This window comes from Seriola aureovittata, chromosome 1 (genome assembly GCF_021018895.1).
Source record: "Seriola aureovittata isolate HTS-2021-v1 ecotype China chromosome 1, ASM2101889v1, whole genome shotgun sequence".
In the NCBI taxonomy this organism is placed as follows: domain Eukaryota; kingdom Metazoa; phylum Chordata; class Actinopteri; order Carangiformes; family Carangidae; genus Seriola; species Seriola aureovittata.
This window is the reverse complement of record NC_079364.1, coordinates 23,517,591-23,544,284: the sequence shown is the minus strand read 5'-3', so window position 1 is coordinate 23,544,284 and position 26,694 is coordinate 23,517,591. Positions and strand designations below refer to the sequence as shown.

The 26,694-nt window shown below is 42.0% G+C and overlaps 1 protein-coding gene across 4 annotated transcripts in view; it reads left to right on the top strand.

Moving 5' to 3' along the window:
- LOC130183603 (SH2 domain-containing adapter protein F-like) overlaps nucleotides 1-26,694 on the top strand; it is a 97,142-nt gene that overhangs the window by 56,848 nt on the left and 13,600 nt on the right. Inside the window, exons 3-4 of one of the 4 annotated variants that reach the window (XM_056399360.1) lie at nucleotides 12,433-12,651; nucleotides 13,436-13,534. In XM_056399360.1, coding sequence (XP_056255335.1) covers nucleotides 12,433-12,651; nucleotides 13,436-13,534 — 318 coding nt within the window. Of the gene's footprint in view, nucleotides 1-12,432; nucleotides 12,652-13,435; nucleotides 13,535-22,892; nucleotides 23,040-26,694 lie in introns of all 4 variants that reach the window. The other 3 variants (XM_056399299.1, XM_056399222.1, XM_056399449.1) reach the window with 3 other exon arrangements.

Sequence of the window (26,694 nt, the reverse complement as noted above, 5' to 3'; positions counted from 1 at the left end):
TCAATGTCAGTTCTACAGTAGAATAAGGTTTTAGCCATTTGAAATGGTAAAAGAAAAAAAAATTGAAAATCAATGTGTTGGGGTCAGTGTTGATATTCTGTCAGGCCACTACACATAAATCAATGTATGGCACTGTGAGAAGTGTAAAAATATTTTTGGTTCATTATGAAACTGTGGTGGGACTAATTAGACGGTGGCAGAGGATGTCAGTTGAGAGGGCGGTCCTCCAGTGTCGACACATTCGCCTTCACACCGCTAGAAGAATGTGGCCACTTTTGGCCCAGACCTCTTCCGACTGTGGTCTGAGAGAATGGACCTCAATGGTGTGCTCAATGCATCTTGAGTGTTTTCACACCTTTACTTAGAGCTGTCCACATGTGATCGCATTGAGATAGACGTTAATATTATATCAGCCACAGGTGGGCAAACAACATAAATTCACAACAGTAGTGAAATGTTTTCCTGTCTTTTCAACCAGAATGACATCCCCTCCTGTTTGTGTTGTGTTTTGTCTTGTTTACTCCTCAGGGGCTGGTGCTCAGCAGTATTGATATGTAAGCTCTCCCCATGAATTTTAAAACCCTTTGATTAACAGGGAGCCATATGAGAAGCTAATGAAATTTCAGATACGCATCCCTTGCAGAAAAATATGCTTCGTCCCATGCAGTGTTGTCAAATATTGACTTAAATACCAAGAAGGGATCTAGAATTTTGATTTTGACACTGTGTGACAAATCAATCAAATGGCTTATGAGAGTAATGAAATGTCAGTGAAGAGACAATGTAATAAAGTAACAAATCACAACAGAAAATGTTTAATAAAAACAAAATTCAGTACATGTCAGTTACGTGCCTGCTTCAATATTTATGACAGCAAACATGAGCGAGAATAATCAGCACAAGCAGAATTTCCTATTAAAAAGAATACGCTGAAATGTTTTTTTTGCATGATTTTTGGTTCCATCCATTAGATGTTCATATGTTTGTCAGCGATAAAACAAATGCAGCACATTTCAGTTCTAATGTCGTAGTTACCTGCCTCTGGAAGATGCTAGAAATCCAAAACAATAAAGGATTTTCATATCTGCCATGTCTTTGGAGCAACAATGTTGCAGAAGAAAATAATGCAAATGACCATCTGCTACACTGTGTTCATTCCTCCAGTCTGTACTGTATATGGACATGTCTGCACTCAGCTGCACCTGCATGCAGCTTGGTTAGCATATTTGTGCCAACTGGTTGGCATGTGGATGAAACATAAATGAAAATGAGGAGAAGCTTTTGGAGGACATATGAGTACTTTTAGTTTTCTCTCTTTCTCTGTTCACGGAGTGTAAACTAACATCACCTTTATCTACGTTTGCTTGCATCTATAAGAGTGTGGCCTTTACATTATGTCTACTTATCCCAGGTATATATAAGCTGTAGCATTAAAGCTAGATCATATTTCACGTGCCCTAATCTGCGCTGGTCCGTCTGACCTGTCAGATTGAATCAAGTTGGACAGGGCTGAGATGTCTGACTGGACTCCAGAAGCTTCTCTTTCGGCTCTCTGATGTCTGATCTAATGGAAGCTGAAGAGGACGGACATGCTAAAACACACACACGCATGCATGCACACACACACACACACACACACACACACACACACACACACACCACACACACACACACACACACACACACACACAATAGCAGTGCAGACTTTTAGTCCTGTGCTTCTCATTGTGTACAGTACAGATACACAGAGACAGGGACCAGAGTGGACAGACATTGTTTAGACAGAGTAGAAGAGGGGTGAGGCGTATCACAGTCATCATTATGCATAAGGCTTTCATGTTTTGTTCTGTTTTTTGTTTTTTTTTTTGCCTTATGCTCAAGTGTGAACAAAAGCTAAGCTGGAGTAAACAACAATACAGCCTCAAGCTGTAGCCAGACACTTGTACAGTAGATTTTAATTAGGCTGTGGCTAATTGCGGTGTTTCATATCTGATAGTTGGACTGGATGCATTGGATGTGAGAGTTGGAGCCTTTTCTCTGGCTGCATTTTCTCTACTTTTTATGGAAGCACGAGTATAAAATTCTGCATTAAGCTACATGCCGTGTTACGGCCAACAGAACAAAAATGATTCAGCAGCAGAGAAACACCCGACTGATTAAGTTATAAATTGCTGCTGCCCTCAAATGATAAGTTAATCTTGCTGTATGCTTTATATTCATTCTGGCAAAAATACACTTGATATATTATGTTTATATAGAAGTCTGTAGAAATTCGGTCATTTTATGAGCCATGGACACAAGTTGACTTCTACCATTTTAAACTTTTAACACCATATTTTGTGCAATCAGACATTAACATCAAATCAAATTTTGCATTATAACTCATAGAATTCTGTCACTGTTCACTGACCTAACAACACCTTTTGTAAAACATGCAGTTAGGGCTTAACCTCTGCTGTTGTGTAAAAGGCCATTAGCATTTCCCATTGTTTAATCCATCGGCGGTCATGTTGTGTTTCATTCGCCAGGTGACAGGGATCAGATCACATAGTCATGTAAACACTGTTAGGAGCTTACCGTTGTAATCCACCTTTACTGTATTTACCCTCTCCACATATAGTCATGTGGGGAGCGCCAACCAAGAGGCAGCACTCATCTGAAGGTCAGAACAGCACACACGTAGCGAGAGACTGAGGTCACTGCTGTGTAACTATTTGCATTACTGGAGTCCTGCTAATGCACGTTTCCCCGAGGACATGCACGTCCTCTGGACTGGAAGGATTGGTAAACAGGTCACAATGCTGCTCCAGCAGAAGTAGCCCTCTCGGATAAAGGGAACAAATCAATACCAAGTGTTCCAGCGTCTCCCTATCTTTCTCCATTTTAGCCTTTTTTTTTTTTTTCTTTTGGACATTGAACACAATGAATATTTATGCTTCTCTGTTGAAACAGTTACACTTTATTTTTTCTAATTTGCTTCATTTTAGTCCTCTCTTTATGCATGATATGCCTCATAATCAGCCTTGACTTTGAAGTTCAGGAATAGTAAGAGTGGAGTTATGCCTTATTATTTTTAGGGGCTCATGGGGTGTATTTGTAAAAAGCCGCTACAATTTAAACTTGCTGGCGTATTGTATTATTAAAACTGAGATCATACAAAGTTCAGGTTGTGTAATGTTGCAACAAGAAAAGATTTGCTGCTGTCCCCTCTTTGTAACCCAGTTTGTGAGTAAAATATGTCAGCGTTTCAGCATGCATCCATCTCCACTAATGAGAGACAGCCCAAGGAGAGTAGAGTGACTGTCAGCTCCGCTCAGCGTGGAGATGATAGAACTTAATTTCCCCCAGATTTCTCGGCAGCGGCTTCTGTCTGCATTGTTGTGCTGCAGGGAGAGATTATCGGATTATCACACAATAAGGAAAAATGTTGAGAAAAAAAAAAGTGGAAAGACTTAAAAGTATGAGATGCTTCCCACTCGCAGCAAGGCGCCTATTTAAGTGTACAGCCATATGTGCTGGCTTTGTTCGAGGCTGAGCTTTGCACATGGTTGTGAGAAAAGAAATTGTTGGAGATCCAAGCAGGATGATCACAAGTTCTGTTCCCACCAGGAGGTACTGTTAATTTTAAAAGTGTCCTCAACCAAGACACCGAGACGTCTGGATGGGCAAAAACGGAGGCCATGATTAGGTGTCAGCCACAATGTATTCTTCCCCGACTCATCACGCTCCTATCATGTCACCCTTTTCCGGATGATAATAATGATTCCCATTTTGATGTTGTCCATCGGCATGACTGCCTTATACTTTTGTTACTTTCAGTAACAGTTCTACTCCAAGTAAAGAAATAGTATGCAGTCTGCTTCCTGTTTACATGAATGCTCATATACATATACATGGATATACATATTCGGGCATGTTGATATGGACGGAGCTAAAACGCTTGTCTGGATGGAGATCATTTTCATTTAAGAATGCTGTTTTAAAATGAAAACGTATTAGTGTGGACATAGCCTCAGGCAGTCTAAAAGCTAAAATGTAAATGTCTGTAGTTGCTGTGAATTCATACATATTTGACCTCTGTCTGACCCATGTCTGTATTATACCAAGGCCCTTGCTTCAGTACTTCCTTTACAGCACTCAATACTTCCCTTGTACCATGAATAGGACTTGTCTCCCCCATGTCATCTCTTTCTCAATTCTATTCTCTTTCCAACAAAGTAGAGTAGAATGAGCAGTCTTGACATCCCCTGGGGGAATGTGAGCTGGTTGAAGGTGAAGGCAGCGAGGTCTTTGCTGACTGTTGGTGGAGGCCTATCAGCAGTGATGGGCTGTTGACCCCCCTTGGGGTGGGGGCATGAAGTGACTATTCATCACAGCCACATCCACGTGTCATCTGACTCCCCCGTGCCCCCCTCCTTTGCGACCACACAGGCAGATTAGGCATCATGACAAGAGGCGCTCACTGACAAGGCCAACTAATCCTTCCTTTCCTTTCCTTTCCTCACTTTTCTCTCCTCCTTATCTCCTCTCCTCTTCCCAGTTCACTTCCCAGAACCAATCCCATCCCCATGCTGTTTTTCCCTTCAAGCAGCCATACACAACCTGAACTCTGGGTGCACTCTCCTCTAATCCACTGCTAGTCTTATCTCGGCTGAGGAACAATAGCTACACAGCAAGCACAGCTCAGAACCGCAGCCTGCAGAAAAATAGCTCTGCTCCCACAAGGCTGTGGGCCCATCTGCATCCAACAGCGTCAGCCAAGCAGCCTGTCACTGCTTCACATTAAGTCCTCCTCACTGTATGTCGGGAAAAGATTCCAGCTTCTGTGTGTTTGACCGTCGTCCAAATGGAATTCCTATTACTGCGGTACGATCGACGGCAACAGCAAACGACTAATCACATTTGTACTCGCTGTCGCCTTGTCAGTGCACTGATCTACTGCTCGTCTTTTTGTTTGTTCACTGCGGAGCTGTGTGAGTTAGCTGTGAGGGCTAATCTGTGATTCATGTAGGTAGACGGGCAACTTTCCAAGCTTCCACTCACATTCATCTTCTATTAATGAGCTTTCACCTGAGTCCTAACGAGCAGTACAGGCGACTGTGCCCCACATAGGATCAATGGCACTGTCCATGCAGCGTCCCTGCAGTGGACAGGCATTTACATAGGTGAGGAATTGCCAGTGTTATAAAGTGAAGCAGGATCAAATCACAGGGAGTCCCTCAACGATGTTACATCATCTCTTGTTAAACAGCAAATCCAGTTAATTACTCATTACTGGATCCCAGACTTTGTTAATCAGCTATCCTTTCAGTGATAACAGGAAACTCGATTTCATCTGTTTCAGGCTGATTCTGAAAGGTGTACTGTGGCTCTAGAGATGGCACTGACAGTTTCTTTGTTGGAGCATCGGTCTAACACTTAGCTCAAGGCTGAAATATCTCGACAACTATTTGCTGGGGGATATTAAAGTTCACTAGAGTTAATTTAGGGGTTCCCCTGAGTTTTCATCCAGCACCACCAACAGGTCAAAGTTATCTCAACATCTCTGTGACGGACTGACACCAATATTTTGTCCAGACATTTAGTGTCATCAATTCATGGACTGTCGACAAGAGCACTTGTGTTTGCAGCCAATGTTTTTTCACCATGAAAGCTACAAACAGTTGGCACACCCACTATACCTGCAGGCAGTGGAAGCAAAGTACAGGGAGTGGAAGCAGAGCACTGCAGCACTGTCACAAATCAACAAAACTCATAGGAAATAAAGCACTTATTAAAACACTGTCATTCTTAAAGTACTATAAAATAAATAATAAAATGAGTTTTCTTTCTAGTGTCTGTATACCATGCAACACTACAGACATTTATGGTTCCCGGGTGATATCACTAGCAGTTTGACATTTTTGGTTTTATTGAAATAGCCTGACAACTGTTTGATGATCCCCAGAGCATGAACTGAAAACCTCTGATCATTTGATCTTTCATGAGGTCAAAATTTCTTTGTCAAATAGTTCTGTTTATAGGCAAAAACCTGCACAACTAATGACATTCCCATCTGCTGTATAGCAAATGTAAGCATGGTTACATCATTATACCTAAACATCATCATGCTAGCATTATCATTGTTAGCGTGTCAGCATGCCTGTCTGAACATTTACCTCAAAGCACTGTTGTGCGCTGGGCGTGATCACAGTCCTGTAAAGGGGGGGGGGGGTCTATAAATTTAGTGAGTCATGCCTGCTGTGAGGACAGAAAGCCAGTGACTTGACTAACAGTGATTACATTGAGAACTAAGATGGCTGTGTTGAAATGTTGTCACATAAAAATATATTGGAAAGCTCCCTCTGACTTAATACAAGCTTACTGCACATAGAAGCAGTGGGTTGTTAATAATGAACCTCAATTACCTCAGTTACCTAACAGTTTTTTTTCATCTGTAGTGAGCCCTCAAGTGATGTGTGTTCATCAGCTGAGAGCATTTCACTGCTGTGCATATTTATTATTCTCCCCACTCTCTCCTTCTGTTTGTGTCTCCCACTCTCTCTTCCCATCACTCTCCTCGACTTCCTGTCGCAGACTCTTTGTTTATTTCTCCCTCTGTGACAAACTTGCATCACCTGTCTGTCTCTAATTTTCAATTTTTCCCCCTCCCTTTCTCTATTCACTCGCTGTTGTTCTTTGTCTCTTTTTTTTATCCATCCCCTCTGTCTCCCTCTGACGCTCCTCTCTCCTCCTCTCTCTCTGTCTCTGTTACTTTGTCTGGCTTACTTCCGTCATCACCCACCTCCTTCTTGTTTTCTGCTTTGTGTAGTTGTCTCTTTAGACTTACTCTCCTGCTCCATTAAGGAAGTAAGGAAATGAATACATATACATGTCAGCGTGTTGTGGAAGACACTCTTCAGCTTCCACTCCCTCAGGCCATCTGCGGGAGCAGCAAATCTACACATACACGAGTGCACACACCCACACAGACATGCCTTCACTAGGATACTACATGTGACTGGCTACACAATCCTGTCCATGACCAAATTAATGCACATTTGTAGCTTGTTTTGAAATACCATTTAGATAGATTTTGTAACATTAGTTCAATAAGGACTCCCAGCTCTTTGGTTCTGCCTAAAAACACCACTCAACATGTGTCATTTGTCTGTCATGAAGTATGGCCCCTGGCAGAAAAGGCATTTATAAGAAAGTACAAACCAAAAATAGTGAGGCAAGACCCAAAATACTCTTCTCTCAGGGCCAAAGCAGGAATAGTCTGAGCCCTGGCTTCCAGGCTTCCCAAAAGTATATACATGTGTGACAGGCAGGCAGAGGCCTCAGAGTGTACCCACCACAAGCTTGGCACAGTGTGAACCAGGAGGAAGAAGGAGACGGAGAGAACAAACAGCATGGCTGCTTTTGTTCTGTCTGCAGGAGGCTGATGGAGACGCAGCAGCACACAGACACACAAGCGCAGACGCATGTCCTCCTTGCAAATGGACAAACCTGTCATGTTCACAGACAGACAGGAGCATGACTGGAAAAATCTACCTTTATTAATTGCAGACACTTTACAAATTGCCTCTAAAATATCAAGTCAAGTCAGAAATGTTGAAATTGTGCAGGCTGTAAAAAAGACATACAACAGAAGCACACATGCTAATTTATTCCTTTTGTCTTTGCCGCTTTTGTTTCTTCAAAACACTATGAGACATGAAAATGAAATTAGAATTGGGGCAAGACGTGTGCACAAAGCTGACAGCGTTGTTTTGTCTTTGCTTATCGTAACTGTTCTCCCAGAGGTCTGTGGGGAACGGTTGGCGGCAAGAGACTCCGCTCAGCTCCACTCACGGAAGCGGAATGACACTCAATAGCAGGCCGCCACGGGTCAAGGAGCAAACACCTTCACTTGTCAGCCAGCTCTTTGAGTGACACACAATACCTGTGGGTGGCCCCCGATATAGCTCAAATCCCTGACTGGCGCCTCTAGATAGAAGGTGTTCATTCTTCACAGACCTGGCAAATCAAACAGAATGAAATCTAAGAAATGTCTCACTGCTACATACAAGCCTTGCCGCAGAGGCTTTGTAAATCACACCTGTAGTCTCCTTAAATATGTGTCTTTGGAACAAGCTCGGCTGGACATTGTCACAGATGGCTGGGTTTACATTCAAGCATTAGTAGGCAAAAGCAGTTCATTAACAGGGCATGTTTAGTAATTAATTTGTGTGAATCAGAAGGCATCTGCAATTTAATTTATGTCTGTGTAATGTATATTAAGTTACCCATTTCACTCAATTAGCAAAGATCCACCTTGTTAATGACCAATACAACTGAAATTGGTCACACAACAGCCACACACGTTCAAGATTTCTTTAAAAGTGACTTAGCTGGTGGAGCAGGCGGAGGCAATCTTTGAAGCCTGGGTATTTTCTGGCCATTGTTTCGCTGGGATGTTAACTCAGTCACATTTAATCCTTCACTAGTGCACAAGAGATCCCTTCAATCAAATCCAGATATTCACTGTGCCCCTGGTTGCAGCAAAGTCTCTCTAGCTCAGTAGGAGTGGGCGTGTGGCAGTCAACTAGCGAGACAGATAAATGTGTTTTTCCTTTACATGTAAGAAGCTTTAGCGATGTAAATAAAGCACAGTTATGCACTTGTTTGCTACTTTCTTGCTAATGCAATCACTTCTACTGGTTGGCAATAAAGGAGAAGGAGGACCTATAAGACAGGAGTGGTCTGGATGATGAAGGTTAGATGACCTGGTCAGTTCTTTAAATGCAGAAGGATGCAGCTGCCAGGTTGGTTGCAGTTAACGTTTTTTGATTTAATCCAGAGCTCTCTCCCTGCCCCACTCCATGGTAATATGCCCAGAGGGCTCTTCCTGTAGTAAGTGGAACTGGAGCCTCCCTGGATTTATTGCAAGGAATATATTCCTCTCTCTCCCACAGGATTAATCTCACCAGTTCATGAACCAGAGAGAAAGACGATAACAAAGACCGGCTCTGTCACTTGTTTCAAAGCTTAAAGCTTCTCCTCACTGCTTCTGATTTTTTTTGCTCACATGTGGAAACCTACATTCAACTGAGGCGTGCTTTACAGTTGAGGTTTTATGACAGCCAGTATCCATGTCTTTTCTCATTAGGGAGAAATGCGTCTTAGCTTGAATGCAGCTGTTTGGTTCTCAGCAGTATGCTCCACTGTCCCCGCACTCATCTTTTTTAGTGGCACTAAACAGATGGTTGTGGTCAGTGCTGCTGCTGCTGCTGCTGCTGCTGCTGCTGCTGCTGCTACATGGCTGTTGAAACTCTGTTGAGAGCAGCACACTCTTTTATTGTTTCTTAAAATACCTGAAGCACTCAGGACTTTGGAGGAGCAACAGTCTTTGGAGCAGCATCAAATGTCTCGAAATATATTACAAATTCTTTCCTCCTGGTGCCTTTTTAGAAGATTAAAATTTTAATTTTTCAAACTTTTTGGGGCCCTGAATGTAGAGGTTGCAAAGGCCAAGTAGGTGAAGGGCAAAAGGCAAAAGAAAGGAAGTGCAGCATCTGGACAGGAACTCTGACATCCGGGGAGGGGGAGGTACATCAAGGGAGGGTGTGGTGCCTGACCTCTCACCCTAAACAGAGGGTAGAGGTCAAAGACTGAAGATAGACTGCAGCTGTGCTGCAACATGCAACCCCACTGTCATGCCAATCACTGTAATTTGCCTAGACAGATGTGTCCCCACCCAGTTTACCAAGCATGCCTCAACAGGAGTTGACAGAAAGAAGAGAGGGAAGGAAACAAGGAAGAAAGGGCGCTTAGAAGGAAGAAAGAAATCAAAACAGACAACAGGAGGAAGGGAAGGAAGTCAATAAGACTCCTATCTCCGCACACAAGGCCTCAGTCTTGGGAGCTAGCTGGGGAGTCTCAATCCACCATAGCAATTTATCGAAGGGAGCATGCCTCCAATTAAAGGGTTCTTCCCCTAAGATTTACTCACCACCTCCTCCTCTCCCCCTCTCATTTTACCCTATATGGCAGCCTCCCTTTGCCTCTTTCACCCTCTTCTAGAGCTATTTGTTCTTCTGCAGGGGAGGTAGGACCTAATCATGCCAGGATCTCGTAATACCAAGTCTTTTAACTGCTAAGATCAAAGAGTGCGAGTTTGCCTAATGCGGGATTACGCAGAGATACGGGACCTGGCAGCCTCACCTCACTCTACCCCCTCCACCTCCACCACCACCACCACCACCAGCGGAGGGTAGCTCCATTAAGGCTCAACGCATTGCTCATTTTTCCGCAAGAGCTCCCTTGGGCTAAGAGGCAATTATGCAGTAGTGTGGCATAATATTTCATTCTCTTCACATTGCATTACTCTATGGTGGTGCCGGCCGCTAACAGCTTCATGCGGCCCAGGAGGAAGGGTGCAGGCTGCTAACAACTTCATATGAGTAGAGGGAGATTGAAGAGGGGAGGAGGAGGCGGAGGAAGGGGGAGAAGAGGAGAGTTCTCAAGGGCATGATGCTTCATTAGGAGTCAGGTCTGTTTTACCTCTCTGTGTGGAGACTGAAAGGGTTTCCATGCATCCTAGTTTAGTTGATAAGTAGATTTGCAACATTAAAGAAGAACAAAAACATGAATGTGTACACTGGATTCAAGATTGTGAACATAAAACGCAAGATTCAAAGAAAAGAGAGTCATATTCAGAAAAACACTTAAGATGATAAAGACCACAAAGTTGCAGTGAGTTACTCTGTATTCCTTTTGAAATGCAATTTTGAAAGAATTTTTTGAATCTGATTTAAATATATCCTATTGCAGCATTCTGCAGGGTCTAGGTGTCCAGAAAGAACTACCGTATAAATCATATTTATTATTTCACATGTGGAAAATATGGACATAGCTTCATCTACGGACACAAATCTGGAAATGTTTTAAAAAAGGGAGAACTGGTGCATATATTTGCGAGTTGCATCACAGAACAAAACATGCGGGTCCCTTTCTGCAACATGTGAAGATCTCTCAACAAACACCATTCTGCCCTCATTTGTTTTTCGCCGTACCGCTATCCCCACCATATAGAGAGACTAGTAGCTTTCGGGTCCAACGATTTCTTTTCTGGCGAGTGCTCTCTCACCCTCCATCTTTGGATGAGTGGCACATGTTTTAAAGTAGCTGCTTTTCAAAGGTTGTACTTGAAGCTGTTGAGTAGAACATTTATTTTTTACTGCAGAGGAAATCTCTTTCCTCCCTCTGAGGTTGTAAACTCAAGTGGAAATTGACCATTTTGAGGAATTTGACAGAGTTTAAGTATGCTGATGCTGGTCGATGGTCAGTTGGTCTGTTTACCAGCCCATTCAACACTGTAGTCCCGAAACCAGACATCTTGATGAGAGTTACACAGATTAGCATGACATCTGTATACAAAGACAAAGGTTCCTTCAAGGCAAACATTCTTAGCCCCACCAGGCTTAATGCTCTAAGAATGACAAAGTCATCGGTATATTGTATATAATATTTTAGTATTATTTTAGGTTATAATGAACATTATGGTATTTTCTGACAGGTGGTTTTTTATACTTTGAGTTTAGTTTCCTACTGTATGTATATATCTATATATAATATATAATTCATTTGGAGTTAGGAGGAGTCAGGAGTAACTGAAGTGCTTTGTTTGTGCAGAAGAAACACTGATCTTAAGACATGTCAGTGACACTCTTTGTTCACTTATTTTTTTGCAATTCATCACAGTTCTTAATATTAGCACCAAGAGGAGACGTGGGGCACTGTTACCAAAAAAAAAAAAAAGAGTAGAAGAAGATAATAATACCATCAACATGTACATTTACATATATCTGCTTTTGGTTTCAAAGTTACACTGAAAGTTTAGCATTGCGTTCATAGTTTTGAAGGGGAAACAAAGAGGGAAGAAGGTGAGAAAGGAAACGGGTGCTGTCTGTTCACCTCTGCTCTGACAGAACAGGCATGTGCAGCCCGGGGCAAGGCTGTTCGGAACTGTTGTGTGGTTTTACTGTATTCAGGGAGGTCGCACTGTGTGCTTTTGCAGGTGCTCAGCTTCTCAGCCCCCCCTCAGCCTGCGAGATGATGTTATTTGTTCCCTGTAGTCTGCAAACTGATGGCACTGGCTGTGATTTCAGCCATACTGTGTAATAACAAGGAGGCACATAGCTGAAACTGTTACCATGAAGCTATTTTGTCTCCCAGTCCAATCATGTAAAATATCTTCTCACATTCATCATTTCTGTAGGCCATACAAAAAATGTGAAAGTCAGGCTTTATAAAATATGTTGCTTTAGTGTCTTATAAGTGTATCTAGGGTCATAAATCCTCATTTCTCATATGCTGACAGTGTTCCTCCCCACTGAGCCATTTTCATCTATAAAGTTTTATTTCAGAGACCTAGCATTAATGACCAGCCTTTCTCCTTGTTTGTAGAAATACGATCTGGTGGCCGAGGGCCTAAGGAAGGACCTGGGAGGCAGCTGCCCCTGTACGACACGCCATATGAGCCAGCCGAGAATGGTGGCGACTCGGACCCTGAGCGCTCGCGCTGCCCGAGAGAAAGCCGACTGCCCCAGGATGATGAGCGACCCCCCGAGGAGTATGACCAGCCCTGGGAGTGGAAAAAGGAGAGGATTTCCAAAGCGTTTGCAGGTAAAATAACCGTCAGCATAATATATGACACAAAGAGAATTACTTATTCCTTCTCACAGGATCATTTAGAAGTACACACTGTTCTTGAAACAAACATGTTTTCTCCATCCTAATTGAAGAGAAAATACATTTTAACATAAAAAGTGCTTCAGCTTTACCTGTTACATACTGTTAGTTATGATGTCAAAAGCTCAGACTGTGAATCTGCTTATGCTCGAACTCTGTTTAGCAATGACTGTATTTCAGTAAGGGTTGCCTTATTTAAATTCCAAGCTCTTAACACCATTCAATTTGAAACTATTTCCTTTCTGCTTAACTAACCCAGGTGTGTGTTTTTCCAGCTCTAACAAATTTGATTATGGCTTTTGCCAGGTTTCAGGGTTCTGCTGCTGCTGCTGCTGCTGCTGCTTTAAACTCTGTTAACATTTCTTCTTTTTTCCTCTGCAACTGCTAAGTTCATTTGCAGGTGTCCAGTATACTGTTTTGATCCAACTGCTGTCTGTTTAAATTTAGTTGATATCTCTGCTGCTCAGGGGGAGGCATGATTGGGTGTGCAGGTGCATGTAGGCGCAGGTAGTCACTGTGTTTCGGGAGCTTCAGCATGGCTAACACAGCCATAACATCAAACAGGGCTGTTCCTGGAAAGAATACGGCACCCAAATGAAAAAAAAAAAATATAATGCCAAGCCAATTTTAACTGATTGAAGAAAATCAGCAACCTTTGAATCTATTTTTCATCGCCCCTTTTTCTCTTTATATTTTTTTCTTTTTTATCCTTGAACAGCTCTGCTTTGTTATGACTGCATTAGCTACGAGGGCTCTGTAAATGGCACTGGATCAGGTCCCCACAGAAGAAAGGACTGCACCTCTAAATCCCTCACAGGTACCATTGGAGACGGGGCTGGGTGTGTCTCATGTCTGTCTGTATTATATCCATGTTAGAGTTGTGACAGTGATGCCTGAACTCCTGGTTGCACTGAACCTTGTGGTTAGGAGTTTATGTCTTACTTAAATCCTCAGCACCAAGGTTAAATACGTCTATATAAAACTCAGGTTAGACTCATGTTTTGCAGGTTATTAGCTGTTTTCCAATTTGATTAACACTGAAAAAATTCTTATGTTCTCAAAATAAAACGAGAAAAGGTCACCCACTTCAAAGACAAATCACCTTGCTTTGAACATTTTCTTGATTCGAATGACATTATCAGGATGCCATTGGTGTGATTGCCTAGTGCTTGAAGTGGACTAAAGATGGTGGAGCCACTGGTGACATTCTCCTCAAATCAGTCTTGCAGTGGACACATGAGTGTAACAAGTGCAATACAAAGGCAGTAACACTTCTTGGTGCTCAGAAGAAGAAGGGGTGATGGGGTTTATGGGTTTGAGTGAGTGAATTTGTGTTGACTCTGTGGAGTCAACTGTGGAAATAATTAACACTGCAGTAAAAGAAATGAAATGTTGTATTTTCTTCTTTGGGGATGAGAGTGTGCTCCTCTGTACTGCCCAGTGAACAAAGCTCACACTATGTTTCACTTTTGTATAAAAAGATGCAAACATACAAACCAACCAACCAGTGAACACTAAGAGCCCGACTCTTACTGAGGTACTTTCCTAGTTACATGGTGAACATTGCATTCAAGGCATCAACTTCAGAAAGCAAATATTAACAAGAACAAATATTTACATAACCATGTTTCAGATTTTACCTCAGGTATCCTTCTACTATAAAAGCATTTATTTATTTAGTTTTATTTGATTTAAAATTCAGAAAGTCTTGAGTGAGAAAGTGTATTCTCCATGAAACCATCAGGATGAATATATCATCATTGAATGATCCATTTCTTTTTTTAATTACAGCCGAATAAAAGAAGCCATTAAATATATGTATGGCCTGAGGGCTCATTAATCAGCAGTAACTGAGCTTTATAGTGGTGTAAATAAAAACCTCACAGAGCGAGACGCTAAATTAAAATTACGCGCAAGTACATTTTACTAAGTAAACTTTTACTTTTTTTTTATACTTTTATTATTATTATTTCTAGATATTTCTCTATTTTGTTCATCTTTTAATTTACCATCTGTGTGTTTTGGCATCACTGCAAAACATTTACATGGCATTTCAATCAAGTGAAAATAATTACTATACAGAGATTGAGAGAGCGATTAATCCCTTATGGTGTAATGCTGGCAGTAGAGCTGACAGGCTGGGGACTGCTTTAGAGATCTGGAGGTGGATCTTTTTACGTAATGTCTCAAACACAAATTCTGTGAGTCATTAATTCCATGTTGATGGACGAGCCTCATGAAATAGTAAAATATTACAGCATCAAAATTTGATGCTTGAATTTACAGCTGGCCTGTGTTTGTAGATGTTAACATTACTATCCAAAACCGTCAGAATAGCATAGTGAGAGTTCTGCTTAATTGACAAGGTGAGCCATAGTAACAGCTGCAGTAGTAGCGTGGAGACAAACAGAGAGGACGCTGAAGTGGATGTCACTGTAATATGTAACATGTTAAATGTGCAAAAAGTGTCTTATGTGGCATTAAACGGTAGCAAGCTCATGAATCTCATTTGTGGAAGAAGAAGAAAAAGAGGCTCAAGAGAGTATTTAGTGCAACTCCTGCAGGTGATGAGAGGAACGCTTTATACCAGCCTACCTCCTTGCTCAAATTTAGAATCGCTTCTCAGTACGTAAACTGATTTTAACACTTAGTAACAGAATGAATGACATGATAGATGGATTCATTGCATTGTGGCAGCTGCTCTGATTTACAAAGAGCTTATTTGTGTTTGGGCAGGCTTATAGGTCTGTCTGTTCATACATCATCTTTCAATGTTTTCCTAATTTTCTGTCACTTAATTCCTGTTTCTTGTTTACTGCGGTGTATTCTAGGCACCGAGGTCTTCATAGGAGTCACGCTGTTCTGCCTCTGCCAGTGATTAGTTAAATAAGGGATGCTGCATTCTTAATCACTTTCCCTCTCTCCCTCATTATTTTTCTGTCAAGCGGCACTCAGAAGAGTTTGGTTAGGACGCTGTTTACTAATACATCCCTCTTTCAACTCCCCCTTTACACACAGCGTCCCTCTTTTGATGATGATTAATTTAATTTCCATTGGATGTCAGAGTGTTGGCTGGGAGTTGAAGAGATAAGTCTTTAAGTTGTCTTTCAAAGAAAGAGAGCTGCGGACCATAAAGTACTTTGATTTAATGCACGTCTTCATTCTGTGTTATGTTTAATTCAAGCAGAAATAATTCCTCACTATTTGGAATACAGAAAAAGGAAGAAAGATGAGAAAGACGTCTCTGGGACAAGCCTTGTCAACATGGGTTTGTTGCTTTTGTAGAGCAGCCTTGGATCCAGACATCAAGAGGCTTAGAGAAAGTTTCCCACCTTTCAAGGTTTGAGCTTGTGTGCCTGCACCCAAGGCTCTGATCTTTGCTACCAGCTTACCTCCAATGTCAAGAAATTATACACTGCTTCAGCATTTAAGTCCACTTGTGAGCCAGTTCTTTAGGACTACTGACAATCCCATAATTCCCACTTTATAAGTCATTCCTGTGTCATCTCTCTTTGGACTCTTTTAAGACTCAACTTTGAGTATATTGTCAGATTTGCCAGGTTAGCCTGATCTCGTCCTGGAGATTCCCATCTTAAACATCTGGCTGAGCAGCTGTTTCATAACATTACTGTTACATCTTACATTACTTACATCACTGTTGATAAATTTCATCCTTGAAATTTTTACATCTCATAGAGGCAGGATAGAATTGTCTTGCATCCACACTCAAAGTAGGGTTACGTATAGTTTATGAAATTTTAGACTGGAGTCATAAGGTCATTAAGGTCGTTAAGCTTAGATTTCATGGTTGGTTACATGTCTTATTTTATATTTTACTCTCTTTAGTTGATCCTGTAACTAGATATTTTGGTTTCTCACAGCAGGGCCATTTTTAGAGATCCATTTTCTGAACTTTTTTTTAGGTGTTGCAGCCCTCTCAGGAAAAGAACTAACGATAGCTCAGTGTGAATTTACATTTAGTTGTGAAACCAGAAACAAACCAGGAAATGTATGGATATGTATCTATTATAGTAAGAAAACAACAGTCTTATTGTTTGACTTCAGAATGCTCTAAACATAGATGTTTGCTACACATAGGTGATTAAATCAGAAATTTTATTTGGTGTTACTGCTGAAGTGTAAGAACTTACAAGTGATACTATTTTTTTTTCCAAAGCCAGTGGCCTATATTACTGACATAGGTGCCAACACGCTGGTAATAGTTGTCCTACTTCGGTTGTTCTATGCAGTGGATGATAACATTATTACATTGTTTGACAACATTTCGTGCACCCTGTGCTTCAGTTCATTGCCAGTTGCCAAGTGCTGTAGATAACATGGTTGAAGAGACTGGAGATTTGTTAGTATTTGTCTGACTACTCATGTTATTTACCCAGCTTGACTTTGGTGTGGTGATGTTGCCAGGTCCCCAGATCTCAGCAATTAGGTTAGTAATTAAAAATGTTTTCCAGTCGCAATTTCATGCCTGATTCACCACTTTGGCACATAGGCAGCCGGCCTGCTTTACAGTCAGTCTATAGCTCATTGTGCTGTTAGGTTTTTAAAGTGCAATTTCCCGCAGTAATGTTTCTATAGCTGTTGAAGCACTTTATGGCTGTGTAATATCAATGACTAATGATGCTGTTGTTTGGATTTCGGAGGCACTTTCCTGTGCACATGAAAAAAAAAAAAAAAAACCCTCACAGTTTATTTTCCAACAATTATGTGGGAAATAAAAGTGTCTGCAAACAAAGTATTAACAGACAATGAAAAAAAGATGCACAACCTTACTAAAGCATGGAGTGTGTGTAAGAAGAAAAGGGATTAAATAAGCACCAAGTGCTGCCTACGCCCTCCCTCCTTGGTGTAACACAATAATGCAATCTGCATATAAGACTATTTGTCTTCATTAATGATAGGGGAAGGAGAGCAGACTAATGCTCCCGGCTACAGCCCTTTTTCCTCAGCTGTCCCTATCACTGCCTGCATGCTTGCCTCTTTACAACACTTGGTCTGGTGTTATTATTCACTGTTGGGCTATCTCCTGACAGGTATGCAATGGAATGTAAATTCCCTGCCTTGTTAGGGTGCTGGAAGGCTGTGTACTTGCGGTTTGGTTAATCACTCATTCTCACCCCCCCTCCCCTCCTTTTTGGAACAAGCGCACACACACACTTGTTACAGCCTCTTTCCTGCCTCCCTCCTGGCTGCTGAGTAGTTGATGGATGAGCCTGAAGGTGAAGAGTGAGGAAGACACATTAGGATTTGACCACATGAAGTAGCCTGCGTGTGAGGGCAGGAGAAAGTGTGCTCGCATGTCCGTCAGTTTAAGCCTGTGTGCTTTGGTTATGCATGTGGCACGCTCACTCACACACCCAGACATGGACACGCCACCCTCGGAAATCTGAACCTCGTCACAGCAGGAATGGGATCAAGAGCCATTGTTACTTAATATCTTTGCCCTCTGTTACCTGCTAGCAACTCCTTTCACTTGGCTCCTGGCCAGCAGGGTACCATGCATTTAATACGGGAGATAAGAGAAGGTGCCGTCGCTTACTCCCTCAGGTCTTGGGGAGCTTTATGGTTTTTTAATGAATCTTCATGGGCCTAACGACCCAGAAATCTGGGCTCGAGTCTAATGTCCTAAAATAAATAATTGATTCACTTACACTCCTGCACTGGTTATTTGCACCAGGGTTAAAGGCAGCTGTTTTGTTGGTGGTGTGGTTCTGTCTCTCTCTGCTTGGATGATCCAGTTTCCCCCAGCGCTGTCTGTCACTCCGCAGCCCTGTCTCATCCTCCTGGCCTCTGCTGCAACACCCTGCTGATAACCTTCCTGACAGCCCTCTTTCATGAGCCTCAAAATGTGTCCTGCCATCTTTCTCTGGGCGCTGCCATGGGTGTTATCTTCACTCACACACATTGGTCACACACAACAGCACTGTAAACGTCCCTCACAAAGTATAGAAGCAGCACATCGCCAGCAGGGCCCCCTGGAAGCTCCTGCTGGCCGGCCGTCACTCACCACATCTCCCTTCTCTCTCTTTATAGAAGAGCAAGGAAAAGGCTTAACTGTCATCTCATCTCTATCACCCATTTTCTGTGCCATTTTCATTTTTTTAATACAAACGCATGGTCTTTCAAAGCAGATCTGTGCTTTGAAAGAGAGCCGGACCGTATAATGTGACGGATACAGTATGCAAAGAATTATGAGGTGGCATTTCACTTCCCCCTGAGCATTACACAGTTGTTATCTGTAATGATTCGGGTGCTGATGGAACAAACATGTCTTCAGAGGAGGCTGGTTTTGTGTTCCGAGCTCTTCTGCTCATAATGTGCAGCATAAACATCACAATCTTCCAGCTTGTTTTGAATATGCATGCAATTAGCCAACCAAATTAAGCAGAACTAAATTAAATGGCGTTGGTGGAAACAAGCATAGCTGGTGATTTATGGTGCTGCACTGTTTACAGTGATGAAGTGCCATGGGCTAATGAAAAGCCTGGGTAAACAAACACCTGGCTTCAAAAATAGATCTACTCCTGGAAGAACAAAGGGAAGGTAAACTCCAATAAAACAAAAAAAGGGGCCTGTTGCCCATTGTTCAAGTATTCTCTGGTTCTTTTGATGAACTGAACTGTCAACATAGCTGTGAAGCAAATAATTAATCAGCTGTAGCGTTGACAACACTCCAGCTTACTGAATGCTTATACTCAGACTGGCAGAGTTTAGTCCACATGACATCCTGCCAACATCCCACTTATCAAAGCTTGCTGGAAATGTGACTGACACATGCAGCTGTTTTTGAATTTTCCTATTGAATGTCCTAACAAGTCCATGTTTGTGTAGTAAACTTGAGTGGCAGGTGCTTTGTTGATTTGGAATCATTAATAGCCTCTATTCCTATGTCAACAGGAGGCGTTGTGTACTAATATGGATTGAGGATTTTGCAGATGAGAGATTGCATATTGATCCAAATGCGGTCAGATTAGATGACAAAGATGTAGTAATCTTTGGACATATTTACATATTCCTTAGGCGCTGCAATATCTCTGTTTTCTCTTTCAAGAAAGTAAAATAGAAACACTACTGCCATTAATTACAACAATCAGAATCAGAACCTCCAAATTGTAGAGAATCATCGCATATTTTGTGCCTTTCTGCAGCTCCTCTCAAAAGTGCTTTATAATGTGAACATTTTTCCTGATATTCACCTCCAGTTTCTCAAACACTTCACCTGTTGTTCACATAAATTGTAATGTGCCACCCACACAGCTGATAATCAGTTGAAATCTGCATCAGCCAGTATAGCTGTTCACAGGGCTATTTATCACTGTTTGTATACGTTTCACAGAGGGCAATGTAATGGGGGTGGATATATGAAAATGTATTTGGCACTGTGTTGAGCCTTCAGGGTCGAAGTGTAAAGCAGCTCTCGTGTACATATGCGACTGTTGTTGTCATCTTAGTCCTTAATTTGAATTTGTCACTGAATTTGTCTTTGAAGAATGCTGCAAGGTGTATAGATGCAATCACCCATTAGGCAGCATGGCAGCTAGAGTCAATGATTATTCAGGAGGGCCTTGGGACTGGCAGAATTTTTGAATATGTTACAAAGTGCCGCAGATTCCAGTCACCCAGAGTTTTTGCAAAAACAAAACACCTGGCTATTGAATCAGTTTACCTCAATTTTCACAGTGCTAAATGCTATTATTCAGCGGTGCAACCAAGCAAATCTGAGCCACACTCCCCCACATCTCCTCCTCATCCTCACTGTGCGGCTGCAGAGTGCAGGCAGCCTGCTGCTCCCCAAACAATTACACGCTAATCTGCAATGTGAAATGAGTATTAGGCTTTTAATCTCATAGGAAGAGAGTCCCCTACTTCACCCCAAAGAAGGGGAAGTTATATTATCTTCCAGAGTTTCTGACCTTCTGCCATCATTCCCAGGGCTGCATCCCCACCGCTCCACAACCCCACAACTCTCCCATCAGGATAGACGGCAAGAAGCTCCTCCTTCCAGCCACCGTTCTCTAGATTAGCCCCCTGACACCGCAGGCCTGGCTATTTAATTGCTTGTCGGACTGAATATTCTCCAGTTTCCCCCTTCATGTAGCTTGCAGATATTGCTTCTCATTAGCATGTCATGTACTACCACCATGCTGCAATTCCTCGCAGGGAGGAAGACAGACAAGTCCACAAAATTATTCTCATCCTCCCACTGAAAACCAGCCTGTATACCAGTGACACACTTATGATTATGAATACAGCTGCATTCTTTTCATCTGAGGCAGCTGAAGTAGCACCTAATCAACAGCTCTTTAGATGACGGGCTGTTAGTCTGAATCACAAATGTGACTCTAAAAATCTGGCAAAATAATTGGTGTCATTCATTTTAGTAAAACTCAATGTTAAAAATTGACTTATTAACAATCTTGAGTCGTTAAGTGACATATACAGTTTATTTTAATGGAAGTCTCTGACAACTTATTCACTTGTTCCAAAGTGGCCCTGTATATTCATTACATGCTGGCTAATTTAAATCTGTCAATCTGCTCTTATTCTACTCTCCTCTATTCGTCGACGTCCTCCTGAGTCAAGTAAGGTCAATAACGTCCTTACATGACTGATGTGCTGTATAGTTGTCACACTGATAATTTCAGAGCACTTTGATGGGTAGTGTAAGGCTACCATTGAAGGTTTTTCTTGCAAATGTTTCACCACAGTCTGAATTTCAGTCTGATCTAATTTAATGAACAAGTCAGGTTTTGGCTTTTACTTCTGAAGTGAAATCAGGCTATCCTCATTTTTTTGATATTTTATATCTTTTCCGATTTTTGGATCTCGACCGGTGTTCTTATGGGAATTTTGGGCTAATTGGAGGAGCAACACCTGCATTATTTGTTCTTTCTTCGTCTTAAGCTCTTACAGAAAGAACTGTCACTGTTTTTGAGGCTTCTTAATTGGCAAGTTAGGGCATTGTTTTCCAAAACTGATGAAATCACACTGAATTTAGTTTATTTTCCGTACTTTCACCCACTGCAGTAAGACCTCCAGCACCATGGACAGAGGCATTAAATTGTCCTTAATAACATTGCGAGTGTTGCCTTGCTGGAAGATCTGTATTTGGAAATCGATGAAAAAAAAAAAAAAAAAACACATACTCATACAATCTTAACCTCCAGAGGCTCATACAGTAGCCCTCCAAAGCTGCTCCTGCCAGACTACGTGTCTTCATGAGCCTTGGCTTCTAACATTATAGCTTCCGCTTGGATGATGAAAAAACATTCCCCTCTCCACCCCATTTATTAAGTATTCCCAGCTATTTAACAAGTGGCCCTTCCTCGGTGACAGATATGCTTTTGCAAGAACACTGAATTTACCCTGGTAATACCCTGGCTGGACATTATTTAAGGGGCAAAGCGCCTGGGGAGTGTCCACTACCAGGATGGATTGCTCCGAGGTTTGTTCCAGTGAAGAATATTGTCTACATTATTGTGTATCTTATTAGAGGCCCATGGTCTTTTTTTTTCCGAAACCGAGCACTAAGTATAACAACAGTACGTATGCTGATGTTCTGTATCGTGTGACTTTCTGTAGCTGAGCTCGACGCAGTTTTATATTTTATAGTCTGAACCTTTAAGGCGCTTCAATATATTATTTGCTTCTATAGTAAACTCTGTCATACAACACATCAAGCATTACTTAGAAGTAAAAGGAGGGATTCATTCATGGTTGCATTGCATGTTTCTTGTGCATCTCTGTGTCCCTTTTCAGGTAAGGTTGGGGGATCAATAGGATTTTATTGAATTTGAGTCCAGAACTAAGTCTCTATACTGAATACAAAACCTTGGATATTTTAATCAACCTGGAACTTATTCCAAAGTGGGACCAGCTATCAAAACCCAACCCAACTTTTAGAACTAACTTATCTTCCTTTTCAGTGCTGTTATATTCCTTCCTCTTCTCATCTATAGCTGCTGCTGATTCTTGGATCACAATATAAACCTTATCTATTTTTCACTTACCCCTTCTTTCTTTTCTCTTTTTCTTCCCTCTGTTTTCTGTCATTACTTCCCTTTCCTCACTCCCTCTGTCGTTGTCCATTTATACCTCTCGTTACTGTCCTCTCCTTCACTCCACCTCTCCTCTGGTGACTTGGGCGACACTTGCAGTAGAGATTAAAGTGATCAAGGACCTACCATGGCCCCCTCCTGTTGGGCAACTCAACACCAGCCCTCCCCCGGTGGAGGAGCTGGAGTCTCCCTCCCAGACAGCTCAGCCCTCGCCAGGACAGACGAGCTGTGACCAGCACCACCATGGTGGGTGTTGGTGTTCACATTGTCCATCAGTTACCCCCACCCCCTAATCCCCTCCTTCCTGTTGGTCTGTCTGTCCATCCATACAACAATCCATTTGTCCATCCATCCATCCATCAATTCATCCAACAATGTCCTTCAGTGTGTCTATTCGTCTATCTGATTTCATTCATGAAGACTTTGACCAGTAGAGACTGTGTGTGCTCCCTTTAAATCAGAAGCATTAGAATGTGATAGGTTGCATACGTAATGTGTGAAAGCATTCCTTTTAATCTGCTGGACAGTGATGACTTACTTAAAGAGTTCACATCTTTTAGGGGCAATATGACTTGAGGTATTAGCTCAGTAATGGCCGTACTTTTCCATCTGGATTACATGTGGCAGAAAATCACTAACTCTTGTGCAGGTTTTAGGGCTGAAGGCTCATTAGTTTTAATTGTGCTGAACTGCCTTCTGCATGGGTAATTGCCGTTCGCTGTGACCCCCATTTCCTCTTGTCAACATACTCATAACCGTCCCAGATGTCCCTCTGGCCTGCTGTTCCCTACAAGTGGCTTACATGAATTGAAAAACCAAACTCATTTGAGGCAATTTCAGTTCATGACTTGCGTCTCTTCACCTCAGGTTTAACCATATTTACCATCTTATCAAACACAATGGACAAGTAATTGATCTATTTTCAACCAATAGAGCCTTTAGTTGATTTCTGAAGCCGTTCCACAGACTCACACTCTGACTGCTGTAATTACCCAGGGAAAAGAAGGACGTGTAGCAGAACTAATGCCAGGAATGGGATTTCCCCTGGCAGAGTGGGAAGACTTAGAGTGAGGCCATGTAAGATGACACCGCTGTGTGCTGTAGGCGAGGAAAGGGCAAGGAGTTGATTTATGTCCATAAATCCATGGGAAAGGTTCTGGTTCCCTCTGTGATGTGAGTGGGTTTAAGATTGGCGTCCAGCTGTAAAGTGATCCTCTCTCTGTCTGAGCCAGTATGGCCCCACTCTACATCTTTGGGGTCAAAGGTCACTTTGGCAGACACAGGGGGGGCTGATGACCTCCACGACCCCTGCGAATACAGTTACAATGCACTCTCTTGACCTCAGCGTACGGGCAGACCCTTGTCACACACCAAGACATTACTCATCCATTATACACAGGATTGTTTACATACTCAACACTGGCTCAGCCGGCGTAAAGAGCTGAGGGTCTGTATGTGTTTTATAAAGGCTGTTGTGGTTTGCTCTGATATAGTGCAGGAGTAAAACAATATCCATGACAGTTCAAAGAAGTCTGTCTTGTTTTCTCAACCTCATTACCAAAATTTAAATGAGGCTTGACAGGGCAGATATTACATCTACATATAAATGGAGGTCTCTTTTTTTCTGAGTATAATGCCTTTGTTTTTTGACATGAATTAATTATCCACACTTTGAAGCATTTCTCCTACCTTCTCCTTCCTCTAATCCACAGTAAGAAGACTTTAAGAAAACGAAGAAATTAAAAGATATCCAGATTTAATTTTGAATACAACCCCTAGATGACACTTTGGTGGGTCATCCCTTTGTCTTGGAAAAACTAATTAGAATATAATTTTGGTATTTATATAAAAGAAGAAAGTGCATTCCCAGATGGCAAAATCATTAGAGATTAAACTTCTCTGCTCTAAAAATAGAGCATTTATTAAAAGCCGTCCAGCAAATCATTATTTAAGTTCCCAATGCACATAATTAATATCAATAAAACAGTGAGTGATTTATTTGAAGGTATCATACCACGCTGAGCACTATTTTCAGTGTGTAGTGCTTTCTAATGAGATGCAGAGCTGTTAATCATTTCACACGTTCTAGCTGGAAAACTCAATTTTCACCTCACAATATATCGGTCGATGGCTCGCTTCGCCCCTCAGACTAGTCATCCTCTTTGATAAGTGTACCATTAGTAAATGAGAATTAATTAGCCATTTTAATTAGAGGAATTTGCGCAGGAGTGTGTGAAGAGAGGGAAGAGTAGTCAGGTTGTTCACTTCAGCCTCAGTGATGAATGTAACTACAGTTTTAGTGTCGTGGCTCCATTGTGGCTCTGCAGTGAAAACAAGCCCAGCGAGAGTGAGGAGAGTGACACCCTTGAAAAGTTTACTAATCCATTTCATGTTTTTTTTACTTGAGTTCTTATGGCATTATTTTGTTTTGTGTTGTGCGCTCTTCTGCTGTAATACACTGCTGCACTTCATGTTGTTTTGGTCATAGTGTAATCATGGAAATGTCATTTTGACCTCTGTGTTTATCTGTGTCGTAGCCAATCAGCTCCCTCTCTCACACATTCTTCCTCTCTCCCCAACCACCTCTGCTGTTTAATTTTCTTTACTTTGATTTTGTAGAGCTCTTTAAAGGAAGCTGTGTGTCTGCAGGGGGCATTTCTTTCAGCCGTCAGTCACCATCTGATGGACACTTCAATCTGATACACAGATTCCATTTGCTGCACTTTACAAGCAACAATAGCAATAACACACACACACACACACACACACGCATGCCCCTGCATGTTTACGTGATGTGTCTTTGTGTGTGAATGTGTGTAGTCGTGTGTGTTCACTTGGATGTATGTGCACACTCCTGTCTCTCTTAAGCCGCCTCTCAGGGCTTTTGTTCTCCTGTGGCCCAATCCTCTCGTCAATCTCCTGTCGGCCATGTCTCGGACTGTGTGCTCCAGAGAATGAAAGGGGAATGAGTTCGGTTCGCTCCCATTGATATTCAGCCTTAAAGCAGAATTCTACAACAGTTTGAAGCCAGTGCTGGTAAGATGGCTGGCAATCAAAGCAGACATGGCACCATTCACACTTGAGCAAATAAAGTGATAGCTTTTGTTTAGTTTGGAGGCTCCCTCGTCAGGGTAATATTCTTGTTGTAGAACTATGCACTCTGCCTTTGGGAAAGTCTCCGCTCTGACAGGAAAGGTTGACAGGGTGAGCTCCACTGAGAATAGCTAGTCAACCCTTTCTAGGTGGAAGAGGAAAGAGGGGTTTAATCAAGGTCAAATAAAGCACTGATTGTGTTGAATTCAGGGCGAAGGAGGAATCGGTGTGGGCACTGAGAGAATGGAAGAAATGGGAAGAGCTGAGGTCAGGCGGATGGTTGAGTGGGCTGTAGATACACCGAGAGATGGACTGTGTGGGGAAACCAAGATAGCAACATTCATCCTTATGCCACAAGAGCAGATACCATTTCCAGCCTCATGTGTTTACTGTATATCACTGGTGAATTGAAGAAAAAAACACATATGATGTTTAAAGAATAATTTATATCTGGACAGAAACATTGGGGATAACAGATCAAGGCTGTTACTGCTCTGTCTCTCCTTTCTTTTGTCGAGACATTCTTCCACAGACGTGTAAAAAAAGAGGAAAGGACTGAGCGAGAGAAATGGGGCCAGAGAGTGTGAGATGGAAAGATCAAAAGAGAAGGTGAGGAGGAGAAAAAGACGAAGGGCCAGACGTATGCAAACAGGAAGAGAAATTAAAAGTGAAGGGAGGAGATAGAGGGAGAGCAATTGGCTTCGTCTTCATGTTGTGATCTGTCAGCGTTGACGGGGATGAGCAGAGCAAACATGCATCTCCCTTGTCCCCTTGGTCAGTTTCCATGGAAACGCTATTTCTCACCCTT